The following is a 15,319-nucleotide window of genomic DNA, read 5'->3' as shown; positions in this document are numbered from 1 at the left end:
CACAGAAAATGAGCCAAAGTCAGTGAGTCTCAGTTTGAAAAATTAATTAATTGTATCATTTTTCTTTTAATAAAAAATGAAAACGGGTCCCACAGACCCGAACACCACACAAGGGTTAAATGGTGCAAAACATCTTGTTAGATTTCAGTGTAGTGTCAGCTACCAACTCTGAGCCCACAGAGACTGTGTGTCCCTCCCCCCGGGGCAGAGAGCTTTGAGCTCAGCAGTGAATCAGTCACTGTTCAGTGGGAGTTTGTTCATGTCTGGCCTGCAGGGTGTTGGACTGCTGCTGCTGTGGGGCAGCGCCTGCCTCTGGCTGCCCGGCTCCGCTCTGGTTATTACCTCCAGGAAGCATGAAGCTCTGCAGGTAACTTCACACACTGACCTCTTTGTACTCTGGTTCTCATTTTAAATTGCATTATTTATTGGAGAAATGTTTGTTCTATCGAGGGTTTTGCTATTACATTCCTCCTGCTAACTGCTCTTTGTATGTATATGTGTGACGCAGCATGCAAATGTTGTTTTTGATAAGCAGATTCATGTTATATCAGTAGCTTTTTAGCTTTTTTACAATCTTTGCACCCTGCTGTGTTTGTATTTCAGGAGACAAGAGGAGGTGCCGAATCACTGCAGGTATTAGTCAGAAACGATTTCCCAACAGTCCATTTTGTGCTAAAGTTGCATGTTTTAACTTGTGCATTATAATGCTTAAAATAAAATAAATAAAGCTATTTCCTAATACATAAATTACTATATAAATAGTCTTTTTTGGATTTTTGGACCGCCAAAAGAATGTCCTTGTTGTGATGTTTCTTTTTTATGTTACAGAAAAAAAGTACAAATGACGTCACAGTAAGAAAATAATCTGTTTTTATCTCTATTGATGATAAATGTTCAGTTCTATACAGCTTAATCCTGTAAATAGTTTACAACAGCTCACCATTCAAATCAACAGATACACACACACTGCATATGAGAAAAAAAAACTCTATTTAAATATAATATAAAATATATTTCAAATGTATTTGGAATGGTAAGGTACTAAGTACATAAATAGATACATACATAAATATAAATATACGGTAAAACAATGTAGAAACTAAGAAATAAGACTGTACAAAAGCATACATTTACTATCAAGACTTAAGAAGATGGACAGCAGAGGGAATTAAAGACTAACAAATACTTTTACAAGCGGATAGAATGAAGAGAGGAAAGAAAAGAGGATTCAAATTAAAGTGCTCCGCTAGTTAATGATTCGTTGATTCGTTGTCTGTCTGTCTGTCTGTCTGTCTCTTTGAAGATATTTAAACACTGTCCAGGCTGTGAACCCAGCAAATACAAGAATAGGTCAATAGACTCTTAATAAAAAGCTATAAAATAAGTTAAAAGACCGGAAATGTTTCCATTATATTTAGTGCCACGGCTGAGCAACGAGGCATCTCTTATTATTGCTCATGTTTATTATTCTTTATAGATTATTCTTCCGTAAAAACTTTGGCGCGTAACTAGTCTCACAGCTTTGAGAAATCGCGAAAAGTAAAAACGTCAAAAGTTGCGCCCTAATCGGGAATTGTGTGGAATGACTTTTATTAGCGATCGGCGTGCACGTTTTCGCACAACGTGCACAAACGTGCACTTTTCGGCCCATCCGGAACGCATTGCGCAAACTTTGGGGCCTCACCATTTGCAAACCGTTGCTCGTAAAATTCCGAACTGATTTAGAAAGTTGTAGGGCCTGAATTTAACTCTAGTCCTGTGAAATTTCAGAGTGATTGCACATATAGTTTTCGCACGAAGTGCGAAAACATTTCCATTTTTCCAAACTAATGGGGAGGGCGATTTTCCCATGTGTGTGTATTGCGCGGAATGTTCAGAGTCTAGAGTGGTGATGTCATCAAGCAGAGTGGAGAGGGAGAGAACGAACTGTCAAAAAATAAATTTGAAAACTGCGCTCAAGGCCGCAAATTTCACTCTACAGAAATAATTTATACATAGAAACGTAGGAAAATTTGTCATCTCCCTCACAATCCTCTGGTAAAGCTGTCAGAGTTTTAGTTTGGGCACAGGACGCACAGATGCTCAAACAAAATGCACCAACTGCCCCATTGAGTCCCATATTAAAAACACACGAGGATTTTTAAAAAAATCAGATTTAAGAGTTTTTTGAAATCGCTCTAACAAAGCTATTTTTTCATTTTTCTTAAGAAAAAATATATGTAGATGTTCAGGAAGAACTCAGGACGCTCAAAGTGAAGTCGGATCAATGATAGGTATTATGGTTTTGCCGAAAATGCTTTCTGTTCGAGGCCAGAATTTTCAGTTTGTCCACCTCTGTCTGCGGAACTGTCTCCAACAGCAGTTAATTTCAGTTGATTGCTCTGCTCTGATTGGTCGACTCCACCTGGCCACGTGGTTGCTTAGCTACCAAAGCCGCCCCCATCCTCCCACTCTCCCCCCCACTCCTCCAACACAGACATTCTCACTGAACAGAAATGGCGTTCTTTCATTAAACACGAGACCTAATAACTTGACCATACATTGTCCAATATGCCTCAAACTTGTCATACATGATGATGGCTCATCACTGACAATTTCTACATATTAATATTTCATAAATTCCCGCCCTTTTTGATTAGCCACGCCCCCTTTCATAACTAATGAACCGTTTGTCCTAGAAACTTGTATAAGGTGTCAGATTACTCAGCATAGAGTCCCTGTTTAACTGGTGATTAATAACCCCGCCCCTTTTGATTAACCACGCCCCCTTTTACTAAGTCGTGAACCGTTTGTCCTAGAGACTTGTATGAGGTGTCTGTGAACTCAGGACAGAGTCCCTGTTTAACTGCTGATTTAAACCACGAGAATCATCCGGCAGTAGTCCCGTGGCACTCCAAAATTTCCCTGGAATTTTGTTTCTAGTTATCATATACACTACTGGTCAAAAGTTTTAGAACACCCCAACTTTTCCAGAATGTTATTGAAAATGATGCAGTTTAATGTCTCAGTGTACTCTGAAATTAATGCATATAACAAATAAACAATTGAAGTTAAAAAATAAATCATAGAATCAGTTTAGAAAGGAAAATGTATTCTAAACTGTTGACTCATGGAAGTAGCACCTTAACAGATAGAACAGCTGAACACACTCAATGGAAACCAAATATTCTTCAGAAAGTTCTTCCCAACTCTGTTGCAGAAGTTCCCTTAAATGTGGAGCAACTTGTAGGTTGTAAGTGATCAAGAAAAGTTGGGACGCCTGTAGGAATTGGTAGCAACTTAGCAACTTTCAAGGCTTGATCAACCTCCGTTGCTGCAGAACTGCTTTAAGTTGTTAACCCATTTCTTGTTCCCTGAAAAAGGCCTACTTGTATAATTCTGAAATGTACATTATTTTCCAGTTTTGGTTAAGCTTACCTTTTTTTATTTACCTCTGGCAGTTCACCACTTACCTTTGTACCCTTTCAAGCTGTTCATTTGACTTGAACTGCTTGAATTTCAATAAAAAACTGGAAAAATTGGGGTGTTCTAAAACTTTTGACCGGTAGTGTATACTGTATGTCCCTGTTTAGAGCCTACAGCACCCAATCTGTCTCACACAACACCCCCAAAGTGGAATCAGTGATGTCATGTCTTTTTAAACATGTTTTCAAGCTGTTATGATTTTCTTTGGCACCAACTGAAGCCTGAGCCCAATAGAAAAAAAAACATGAGTTTGAAATAACATGAAAATAGCTAGTTATATGTGATGTGTTTGTGAAACGATGTGTTTAAACCTTTCTAATCGTCCCGTCCTCCCTCTCTTCCTGTCTCAGGTGGAGGTGTACAGTGTGAAAGTGGACTGCACTGTGACGTCTCGTTTCGCCCACACCGTCATGACCTCCAGAGCTCGGAACAAAGCAAACGTTTCCCAGGAAATCTTCTTCGAAGTTGAGCTGCCTAAGACCGCCTTCATCACCAACTTCAGCATGTCTGTCTGTCCTACTTGTTTTATGACATTTGTGTGTGACATAATTTATCCTGTAGTGCAGCTATTCTCAACCTTGAGGTCGGGACCCCAGTTGGGGTCGCGAGATGATTTCTGGGGGTCGCCAAATCATTTTGGAAGTCAGCTCTGTCTCCACTGTGTTAAAGTGTTCATGTGTTTTAGTCTTTGTGGTCAATTAATGTCTTTTTTGGTCAATTTTGTGTCTTTTTTTTTTTGTGTGTCTTTTTTTTGGTCATTTTGTGTCTTTTTTGGTAATTTTTTGTAATTTTGTGTCTTTTTTTGGTCATTTTGTGTCTTTCTTGGTCATTTTGTGTCTTTTTTTAGTCATTTTGTGTCTTTTATTGGTCATTTTGGGTCAATTTGTGTCTTTTTTGGTAATTTTGTGTCTTTTTTTTATTTTGTGTCTTTTTGGTCATTTTGTTTCCTTTTTTTGGGCAATTTGTGTCTTTTTTTGGTCATTTTGTGTCTTTTTTTTGTCATTTTGTGTCTTTTATTGGTCATTTTGTGTCTTTTTGGGTCAATTTGTGTCTTTTTTTGGTCATTTTGTTTCTTTTTTTGGGTGATCTGAACTGTGCGTGTGAGATTGTGTTCAGTGAGCGGGGGTTGCGGACAACATGCATGTTAGATTGGGGGTCGCGACTCAAAAAGGTTGAGAACTACTGCTGTAGTGAAACATCACTTAATCACATCACTTGCCGAGCTGGGCCAGATCACCAGTTCTGGGTTCATCAGGTATCTCAGATCTTCAAACATCATATATTGTTCTTACTTAAGTTGCATCATGTCGTTCTCCATCTTTGTTCCTCACAGGGAAATTGAAGGTCAGGTGTATGTTGGGGAGGTGAAGGAGAAAGAGAAAGCAAAGAAACAGTATGAGAAGGCTGTTTCCTCTGGACAGACTGCTGGACTGGTCAAGTGAGTCAGTCAAGATAAATATATATTAAATACACATTCATAGAAACATTGCATATCTTTATTCTTATGGACTTATAGAAGAAATTGATGATTTTGTGTTTCATATTTTTATTGATGCATGTACAAAAACAACAGAGGGACATACATATATCAGGTACATTGGTGTCGATATTAAACATGTTGTACACATCCTTAGATTTAGATTTTCATAATTTTAAGAACAAACAACGGTCACATAAAATGAAACCAAATAAACTATACAATATTTAGATATTTAGACATAGTCTGTATTAAATGAAAAAAAGAAAAGAAAAAGAAAAGAAAGGAGTGTGTGTGTGTGTGTGGGGGGGGGGTTACATCGTCTCAAAAGAGTCCATAAACAGTTCTTTTGAGACGATGTAACCCCCCCCCCCCACACACACACACACATACTCCTTTCTTTTCTTTTTCTTTTTCTTTTTTTCCTCCTCTTTCCCCTCTCTCTTTTACTATTATTTATGTATTTTATCTGTTATGTTTATGTGCTCAGTTTAGTCATTTAATACGGACTATGTCTAAATATCTAAATATTGTATAGTTTATTTGGTTAGTTAGGTTCTTTATTGTCCCCAATGGGATAATTGTTCTCACACAGTCAGGTTTTTTTCAGGACAGCAGACATGTAATGGAAAAAAAGGCACAGCACAGTGTAGCACACAGGTACCAAATATCTCCTCTTCCCACATACACAACATATAACAGATAACTCCTCTTCCCACATATATCACAGAGAAACATATAAGAACATAGACAGCAGCAAACATGACACCCATTCACGACCCCTCACATGACAGATAACAACCCTCACCACAGCAAAACATCTAGAGCAGCATAAACATGACATGGACAATATAGAGTGATGCCAGTGGAAGCTACATATTCTTATTCAGTGCTATGAAGGCTGTGGGGACAAAACTTTTTTTGAAGTGGGCCTTTTTGCAGTCCAGTGCCCTCTATCTGCAGCCAAATGGGAGAAGAGTGAAGAATTGGTTTAAGGGTGGTCCAGCTGCTGACTATGCCAGGCGTGTCATAGTCGTGGGGGGGGGGGGGGGTTAATTAGTTTGGATGCTGTGTGGGATTTTGAGGAGTCTGTTTTTGCTGGTGACAGTAAGCAGGGTGAAGCAGCAGGGGGAGCAGTATGTTAGGTTGGGTTGGATGATGCTTTGGTAGAGAAGTAAGAGGAGGTGGGCACAAATAGAGGTTTTGTGAATGACTTTCAGTGCGGATTCCCACAAGCATTCTTCATGGAGAAATTGATGATGTTAACGCTAGTGTCTGTCAGTAATGTTTGTGTTTCCTTACAGGGCTTCAGGAAGAAAGATGGAGAAGTTTTCAGTGTCCGTCAACATTGCAGCTGAAAGTAACGTGACTTTCATTCTGACCTACGAGGAGCTCCTTCAGAGGAAACTGGGCCAGTATGAGATTCTGACTCGAGTTAAACCCAAACAACCGGTGCAGGAGTTTCAGGTGAATCATGTTCATGTTCAAATCATAGATATAAAACAGTTTTATCTATGGTTCAAATCCTGTCTCTTGGTGATTTCAGATATTACATGAGTAGTTTAAGCTACCTTACAATGATGTGCGTTATTAACTCTGTGTGTGTGTGTGTGTGTGTGTGTGTGTGTGTGTGTGTGTGTGTGTGAAAACAGATTGTGACAAACATCTTTGAGCCTCAGGGCATTTCTCATGTGGACACTCATGCAACCTTCCTCACCAATGAGCTGCTCCCCCTGGTGGAGAAAACTGTCACAAACAACAAGGTACACATTACAGCAGGCCTTGGAGGAAGTTGTCTGATTATATTTGCCTGTGTCCCAACTCTTTTGTTTTTTAAGTTATCAAAATGATCTTTGTCTGACTTTCTTATCTTCACATTAAACATCAAACACAAATACTGACACAAGAACTAAGACTAAGAGGAACTGATATAATCATATCCCATTACAGGCACACATCTCTTTCTCACCAACTATGGAGCAGCAGAGGAAATGTCCAGATTGTGATGGAACACTCCTTGACGGAGATTTTGTCATCAAGTATGACGTGAACCGAGCAAAGAGTCTCGGGGACATTCAGGTCAGCAGTCAACAAATACTGTACTCAGTATCTGATGAATGCATGTGTAAAGATACACATGTAAAAATATACAGACTATCGTTATATGTTCTGTAAAATACAATTGATTAATCTGTGATTAGATTGCACAACAACATTAAACGTATCGACTATACTTTAAAAGGGGAAACAACATTTGCAATCTCCTTGTTGCCTTGTCATTCCTTCTTGTATATTACTGCTCTTGATGACTCTCTTCCCTTCAGGTTGTGAACGGATACTTTGTGCACTTCTTTGCTCCCCCTGACCTGCCCAGAGTCCCAAAGAATGTGGTGTTTGTGATTGACAGGAGCGGATCGATGAGGGGAAGAAAGATTGAACAGGTGAAAGACTCTCAGTCTTCACTCTTCTGTTAAAATATAAAATACGAATACACTAATGCACACGCACACGCACACACACACACACACACACACACACACACACATTTTGACCTCTGAACCTGTCACTCTTTGCAGACAAGAGAAGCATTGCTGGCCATCCTCAACGACCTCCACGAGGAGGACCACTTTGCCCTCATCCTGCTTGATAGCCATGTTGTTTCTTGGAGAGAATCACTTACCAAAGCAACCAAGGAAAATGTGACAGAAGGAATGGATTATGTCAGAAGGATACGTGAAACAGGATGTAAATAGAAAGAAAAGACACCAGCTTTTATGCTGAACAAAAAAAATCCTGTAAATACAAAAAATACACTCTCATATTATACATAAGGTGTTGTGTGTTTCCCTTCTAGCAACTAATATCAATGATGCAGTGTTGAGAGGTGTGAACATGCTGGTCAAAGACAGGCAGGAGAAGAAGCTCCCAGAGAGGAGCATCGATATGATTATTTTAATGACAGATGGAATGCCAAATGCTGGTGAGCATGCCATACTGGAGGATATAATGTATATTTGTGTCACTACAAATTGAATTAACATAGTCTCTGCTCAGCATCACATTTCTGCATGGTGTGTGTTTGAAGGAGTGTCCTCCCCCCCGAGGATTCAGGAGAATGTGCGTTCTGCAATCGGAGGAAACATGTCTCTGTTCTGTCTTGGATTCGGAAATGATGTGGATTATTCCTTCTTGGATGTGTTGAGCAAACAAAACAAAGGAGTGGCCCGCAGAATCTTTGAGGGTTCAGATGCAGTCGTTCAACTTCAGGTGGAGGCTCTCAAAAAATATTGATTTAGCACGTTTTGATCCAGAAACATGTAATACGATGCGTGAATGCATTTATTCCAGGGTTTCTATGAGGAGGTGGCCAACCCTCTGCTATCAGAGGTGGACCTGCGTTATCCTGACAACACAGTGGACTCCCTGACTACCAACCACTACAGCCAGTTGTTTAACGGCTCAGAGATCGTCGTGGCCGGGCGACTGATGGACAATGACCTGGACAACTTCCTAGTGGAAGTGTTTGGCCAGGGGGTGAGGAGAAGAAAAGGACAGACATTTTAAGACAGAGCTGAGGTGGAGGGAAAACTTGTGTTTAATAATCTGTTGGTTTTTTGTCTCCTTTTCTGTCCCCTGTAGTTTGAGGACGACTTCGAGGTGCAGGGCCAGGCCAGTACTGTGGACTGGGACATGATGTATCCAGATGATAAGTACATCTTTGGGGATTTCACAGAGCGTCTGTGGGCTTACCTCACCATCCAGCAGCTCCTGGAGAAGAGGTGTGTTTGAGTTAATTCACTTAAGCTGAGACCTTGATTTCTTTATCTTGGAAATCTTTGTTTTCCATTGGTTGCAATAAAATCTTTGCTAATGTTAGGCCAATGACTGAGAGGCTAGAATGGATCTTGTAATATAAAATGATAGATTCCATGGTGGTTTTCTGACTGTTATTGTCATCTGTGTTTCTACTTGCAGCAAGAGTGATGCACCAGACGAGAAAGCCAACACCACAGCCAAGGCCCTGGACATGTCTCTGCGTTACAGCTTTGTCACCCCTCTCACCTCCATGGTGGTCACCAAGCCTGAAACTGAGGACGGACCAGACAGCCCTCTCATCGCTGATAAGCTGACTGAGGGTAAGGCAGGGTCTGAGAAGTGATACTGGTCGGGTTCTGCTGAACATGTTTGCTGTCAACCTTTCCCCTTGAAAACAAAACCTTACTGTAACACATTCACAAGCAGCACTGACTATTCTATTTATGTTTTCAACATATTCATTCTTCAGTTCAGTTGAACTGTGAAATGCACTAAGTTGTTTTTTTCCATCTGTTTTTTTGTGACAGAGCAAAGACAACAGGCAGAAAGAATGAGTAAGGAGCTTTTATTTGATATAAAGCATAAAAAGTCTTCTGGGATTAAGTCAATTCACTGTATTACTTTTAACTTGAACCTTGTTGTTCCTGTATCTAGTACATCGATACCCTGCTCAAAATGCTGCTCGATATGTTGCTCCTTCATATGCTTACCAGCCGCCACCACCCACATACTTTGGTAAGTACATTGTTAGCAATGGCAGCTGCATGGCTCTGCAGAAGGCAATTCATAATAAATGCATGAAAAACTTTTCACATTCCAAACCATAGGTATCTTTTGTGTTTAGCATTAATTACCAAATGTTACCATGCTTACATGTTGAACTAAGATGGTTAAAAATGATTAGCATTGTCTGCTAAGCATCATCTTGTTCAGTCAGACTCACATGATGAAGACTGTTGGGATGAGCCTCTTACAGAGTTCTCCGTCCCCATTCTGCTAACTTTGCTATTTTGCAAGGACACTGACGCTTAGCACCGCCCAAGACAACTGGCAGCGCTATGGAGATAGGGGTGTGGCTATGCAATAACTTGTTAGCATGCTAACATTAGTGTTTAGCCTCACAGAGCTGCTAGCATGGCTAAAGACTCCTTATACTGTTGACATGTTGTCATCAGCATGTTCAGCCAACACTTTATTCAAAACAAAATCACACCCATTTTGTTTATGACTTTCTCCCTGGTATCACCTGCAGTGGACGGAGATCCTCATTTTATGATCGAGCTCCCTGACAGAGACGACGCTCTGTGTTTCAATATCAACGACAAACCAGGAACCATTCTCAACCTGGTCAGAGACCCAAAACAAGGTCAGCTCTGAGTTCTAATTATCATCATACATTTATTTCCCCTATTTTTTTAACACATGTATAGGTACGTAAGTCACATCTTGCAGTTTACCAATCCCATGATTTTTCCTCAGGTATTTTGGTCAATGGCCAGACCATCGGAGACAAGAAGATTCCCCCTGATGGTAAAATTAACACCTACTTTTGGCGTTTTGGCATCGTCCACCAGACTTTGGGGGTGAGGCTGGAGGTGAGCACTCGGGACATCTCGGTGTTCCAGGATGGCAAACGGGTCAAACTACTGTGGTCTGATACAGCTTCTGTCAAAGGACCCAAGTAAGGACCCTTCAGTGAAACAGAACTATATCTTTCTACATGAGTGATATAAAATATAAAATCCTGTTCAGGATGAATAACTATCATCTCCTCTTATTTCTACTCCAGTGTGGATCTTCTCTTGACCAAGGATCGCAGCGTTACAGTCACTCTAAAGGATTCAGTCAAGTTTGTCATCCTGCTACACAAAGTGTGGACGAAGCACCCGTACCACCAGGACTACTTGGGTTTCTACACCTTGGACAGCCACCTCCTGTCCCCTTCTGTTCACGGCCTGCTAGGTACAACAGGACACACACATATCAGGAAGTAAATAGCCAGACAAACCTCATACTGCAACCACCTCAGAAAAATGAAAGAAAAGTTCACTAAAAGTGAAAAAAGTCACTATAAACAATGTTCTTTCCCACTGCAAGCTAGGGTAATCTTTGAGCCAGCTGGGAGTAATGACCTAAATTTAATTTGCATTTTTACTATTTTGCTCACCAACTAATTCTGCCCCCTTGGCAACCTGACCAGTGTGTCTGAGGCATTCTCTCTATAACAACCAATAGTTTTATGTGACTCCACGGCTCTAGGGGAATGCCCGCTTGGGGGCAAAACAAAACTGCATCCTTTTACCACAGTTAGCGAAAAATGTTGAATATGGTCGTTCAACTGGATGCACAAACTTAAGATAGATAAGCTGGCCTAATACTAAATTGGTAATAATAACTGGTGGAGATACTGAGGGCCAGAATAAATGCGTAAAAAAAAGATGCTTCCTTAAAATGCTGCATTGTCCTCCAGGTCAGTTCTACCATGGGATTGCATATGAGCTGTCAGACCTGCGTCCAGGTGAAGTCCCAGAGAAACCAGATGCCACCATGTATGTGAAAGGACAGGAGCTCAATGTGACCAGGTACGCAAATAAGTGTGTCCCATCTTTGTGTGGAAGAGTTTGCTTACAGTGTGTCTGACATGAATAAACGGTCTACATAACATTTGTGTCGGTCCACAGAGGCTGGCAGAGAGACTTCAGGAGGGATGTGAAGAACGGGGAAAATGTTCCCTGCTGGTTCATTCACAGTAATGGAACAGGACTTATCGATGGAGATGTGACAGACTACATTGTGTCAGGCCTTTTTAAAACTGTTTAAAAATGGTTAATACATCTACCCCAGAAAAAAAAACTAAATCTAATTCACACAATACATATTCAAATCTGCCTGTACTCGCACCATGAATGATCTGACATCTTGTACTGAAGCCAAACATGCTTCATTCACAGTATTGTATGGACAATTTCACAGTTTCTATCATTGTAATTGCTTACATCCTGCATTGTAGTAAATAAAAAATTATAATTAAAAGTACATGCAGGGACATGTTAAGTGTGGTCACCATGGCACAGAGGTGCTCTTTGTCCTGGTTTCACATCACAGTGGTCGGATTAATCTTCATGCAATATGTCTGCTGGCCAAATCGAGCACTAATCAACTTTTCTTTTGATAATTTAACAAAAAAAAAATTAGATTGTCTATTTGATTTGCTCCCTCACAAGTAGGAACTGACATCAACACTCACATCAAATTAAGCAGCACTGTAAAGATCACCAGTACTGGCAGAGTAGAACCCAAAAGCACGACACAGAGACAATAGCTCAGCAGGAAACTCAGTTTACTTAATTGTTCTGGCAAAAGGTCAAAACCGTGAGATCAGTCCAAACAAATCCGACAAGGGGCAGGCAGGTATCCAAAATCCAGTAAACAGGCAGGTTCAGACGTCGGAGAAGCAAAGTAAGCTGTTTGTTGTTGTTTACCTTATACACAGTTTATCACGGGATCTCGCGGTCTCCCGTACGTTCAGGATTATCGCGTGTTCTCGTTATCTCGCGTGTATCTGGCTGGCTCGCTACGCTGCCGTTACGCGCCCGGTGGTAACTGACGCCGGGCAGGACGGAGCAAACCCGCGGCGGAGCCGTTCCGCGCCCGGTGGAAACCCCCAGTAAGGTTGACGTGTGGGAGAGCGCACACGGACCGTATAGCCGTGTTTCACTACCACCGGGGAAGTCTCAGGCCACGCCCTCTCTAAAGTCTCAGGCCACGCCCTCTCTAATGTCTCAGGCCACGCCCTCTCTAATGTCCGCTCACTCTGCGTGTCTCCGTCACTAGTTAGCCCCCAGAGCGATTTAGAGACTCTGGAGGTGACGTATGGTTTTCGCCGTCGCTAACTGAGCACAGCAATGATAATAAACAAAGCAGCATGGCTAATTATTATGCACAGTGTCTCCGCTGATCATAAACATAGTGATCGTGAGTTAATGGTACGCGCTAACTGTGCACAGTGTCCGGTGCTTGTTGTAAACAAACAGAGATCGCTAAGTGAACACCTCCTGCAGCAGCAGCAGCACATACACACTGTACTGCTACAGAGCTAACTGCCGCTAACTGTGGATCTTCTTAACAAGCTGGCCTCCGGCTTGTTAGCGGCTCGTTAAGAAGAGTAAGAAGGAGTCGCTGGATTTGTCTCCAGTCACTTTCTTGAAAAATAGTAATGAAGTGGGTCTAAAACATGCTCGCTGATGAGTCTTCTTGTCCGGCAGGCTATACGCGATCCACCGTAATCCTGCCCTCCCCGGTCATATCGAGATCTAAGGGTTTTTGATGTTTTTTTTATTAATTTTTTTTAACATGATTAAAAAAACAAAAACACTAGAAAAAAAATGTTCTTCAGGCATTCAGGGCTGCGAGATTTGTCCCGTTTGTCCTAGTGGAGCTGCCGTACCTTGCTGTCAAATCAGCGAAGTCGCTCAACCAATCATGTTCGGTACAATTGTGATTGGCATGCCCGCCCAGGCCCGCCCCCTTACTGACAAAAACCGCCCACTAAAAAAACTCACTCGAGCGCGAGCAGACTCGGCCCGTGCGAGCAGATGAAAGTGTCACGCGCGAGGAGAGGAGAGCGGACCCGCGAGCGCACAAATCGTGTTTTCCTCCTCGCAGGCTGCTATATTGCACTAGGGAGCAGAGATGCAGGATACAAAATAGCTCGCGAGTGATTTGAAAGAGCTCGAAAAAACAATATGTGCCCGCGGATGTTTGATTTGCGATCGCGCGGGTCTCATTACGAGTGCGCGATTTATGTCAGTGTTCTAATCCCATAGTAGTGTGGGAGGAAGTTGGAGTGAACTCACGCTGACATGGGGAGAACATTCAAACTCCACACAGAAGAGCCACAGGCCGGAATGAGGGGCCGTCAGGAACATAATTAGGGCCTCGAGGCGAAGCCCCAAGCACTACTGTTATACTGTGGATTTCTTCTTATTCCTCTTCCGGACGCAATTTCGTCCCGCTACTAGTCCTACAACTTGAAGAGTTGCAGGACAAATTATATATCAAAACGTGCGGTTTGATCGGGATCGGTGTGCTATTACTTTTCTCTACAGAATATGAATTTTTCACGACGTAAGTCGCGAAAAACTGCCCAAAATTTTGCATTGAAGTGAATGGGACAGCCGACAAAAAATGAGCAAAAAAGAACAATAATTGGAGATTTTCAAACGTCGACTTCTCCGGCATTATTTCAGCTAAAGACTCCATTTAAACTTTAAACAGTAGACACAAGTCTTGTGTATCGGTGTATTACTCCACATTTCGATAGGCCATATAGTTTTTTATCAATCCTTGTTCAATGACCATGATCATTTTTGTAGAAATTCTGAGATTATAATGGGTGTGTATTGCACGGAATGTTCGTGTCACAGTGTGTGATGTCATCGCTCAGAGTGTAGAGGGAGAGAAAAAACTGTCAAAAAATTAATTTGAAAACTGCGCTCCAGGCCGCAAATTCCACTCTACAGAAATAATTTATACATAGAAACGTAGGAAAATTAGTCTTCTCCCTCACAATCCTCTGGTAAAGCTGTCAGAGTTATAGTTTGGGCGTAGGACGCACAGATGCGCCACCAACATGCACCAACTGCCTCATTGGGTCCCATATTAAAAACGCAGGGAGATTTCGGCAAAAGGGAAATGGAACAGTTTTTTTAGATCGCTCTAACAAAGCTATTTTTTCATTTTTCTTAAAAAAAAACATATGTAGACATTCAGGAAGAACTCAGGACGCTCAAAGTGAAGTCGGATCAATGATAGGTATTATGGTTTTGCCAAAAATGCTTTCTGTTCGAGGCCAGAAATTTCACTCTGCCCACCTCTGGCTGCTGTCACTGTGCCAGAAGATTCCACAGCTGTTAATTCTGTTGATTGCTCTGCTCTGATTGGTCGACCCCAACGCTTTGATGCTTTGATGTGATGACAGTTACAGATACACACACGCACGCACACACACACACACATGCACACACACACACACACACACAAACACACATATGCGCACACATTTTGAGGTTAAAGGGCATAAGTTGCTGTATAAATAAATATTTGAAGAGGAATGCTTGTTGTAGGTGTGCTCCTTGTATATTATATAGTATCATAACATTACTAGTATTAATTGTTTGAAATCTCTGAAGAATCTCATCATAGTGTACACACACCGGCAGTAGCCCCCGTGGCCCTTTCAAAATTTCCCCAGAGGAAATTTTCTAGTTCAGAATTACCATTCACACACACACACACACACACACACACACATATAAAACAAAAGACATTCACACACTACAGTAAAAACCTAACACACCTACAAGTGAAATGCTTTCTCAAACACCACTGAAATGTTATGCTGTCCCACACACAACTGAAATGCTTTTATACACACAACTGAAATGCTTTTGTACACACAACTGAAATGCTTTTATGCATACAACTGAAATGGTGGTCACGGGTGCAGAAGACGGGCAGCAGAGTTTTGGACATACTGTAGTTTCTTGAGTGTTTTGGATG

The 15,319-nt window shown here is 41.4% G+C and overlaps 1 protein-coding gene across 2 annotated transcripts; it reads left to right on the top strand.

Annotated features, from left to right (window-relative positions):
* Nucleotides 1-233: 233 nt before the first annotated feature.
* Nucleotides 234-11,794, top strand: LOC131968490 (inter-alpha-trypsin inhibitor heavy chain H3-like). Of its 2 annotated transcripts, XM_059329399.1 has the most exons (22): nt 234-367; nt 604-633; nt 829-852; nt 3,816-3,970; nt 4,799-4,903; nt 6,247-6,409; nt 6,595-6,705; nt 6,893-7,021; nt 7,267-7,383; nt 7,519-7,687; nt 7,797-7,922; nt 8,028-8,209; nt 8,291-8,476; nt 8,582-8,721; nt 8,918-9,078; nt 9,286-9,312; nt 9,413-9,493; nt 10,011-10,124; nt 10,238-10,439; nt 10,548-10,720; nt 11,229-11,340; nt 11,440-11,794. In XM_059329399.1, exons 1-22 carry the CDS (start codon nt 260-262, stop codon nt 11,576-11,578), a joined length of 2,754 nt encoding a protein of 917 aa, XP_059185382.1. In that variant the 5' UTR covers nt 234-259; the 3' UTR covers nt 11,579-11,794. The 2 variants fall into 2 exon arrangements, with proteins under 2 accessions (XP_059185382.1, XP_059185383.1); XM_059329400.1 differs by lacking the exon at nt 829-852.
* The last annotated feature ends 3,525 nt before the right edge of the window (nt 11,795-15,319 follow it).

The sequence above is a fragment of the Centropristis striata genome, chromosome 3, assembly GCF_030273125.1.
Source record: "Centropristis striata isolate RG_2023a ecotype Rhode Island chromosome 3, C.striata_1.0, whole genome shotgun sequence".
In the NCBI taxonomy this organism is placed as follows: domain Eukaryota; kingdom Metazoa; phylum Chordata; class Actinopteri; order Perciformes; family Serranidae; genus Centropristis; species Centropristis striata.
The sequence above is the reverse complement of the archived record's forward strand: the minus strand, read 5'-3'. Positions and strand labels throughout refer to the sequence as shown.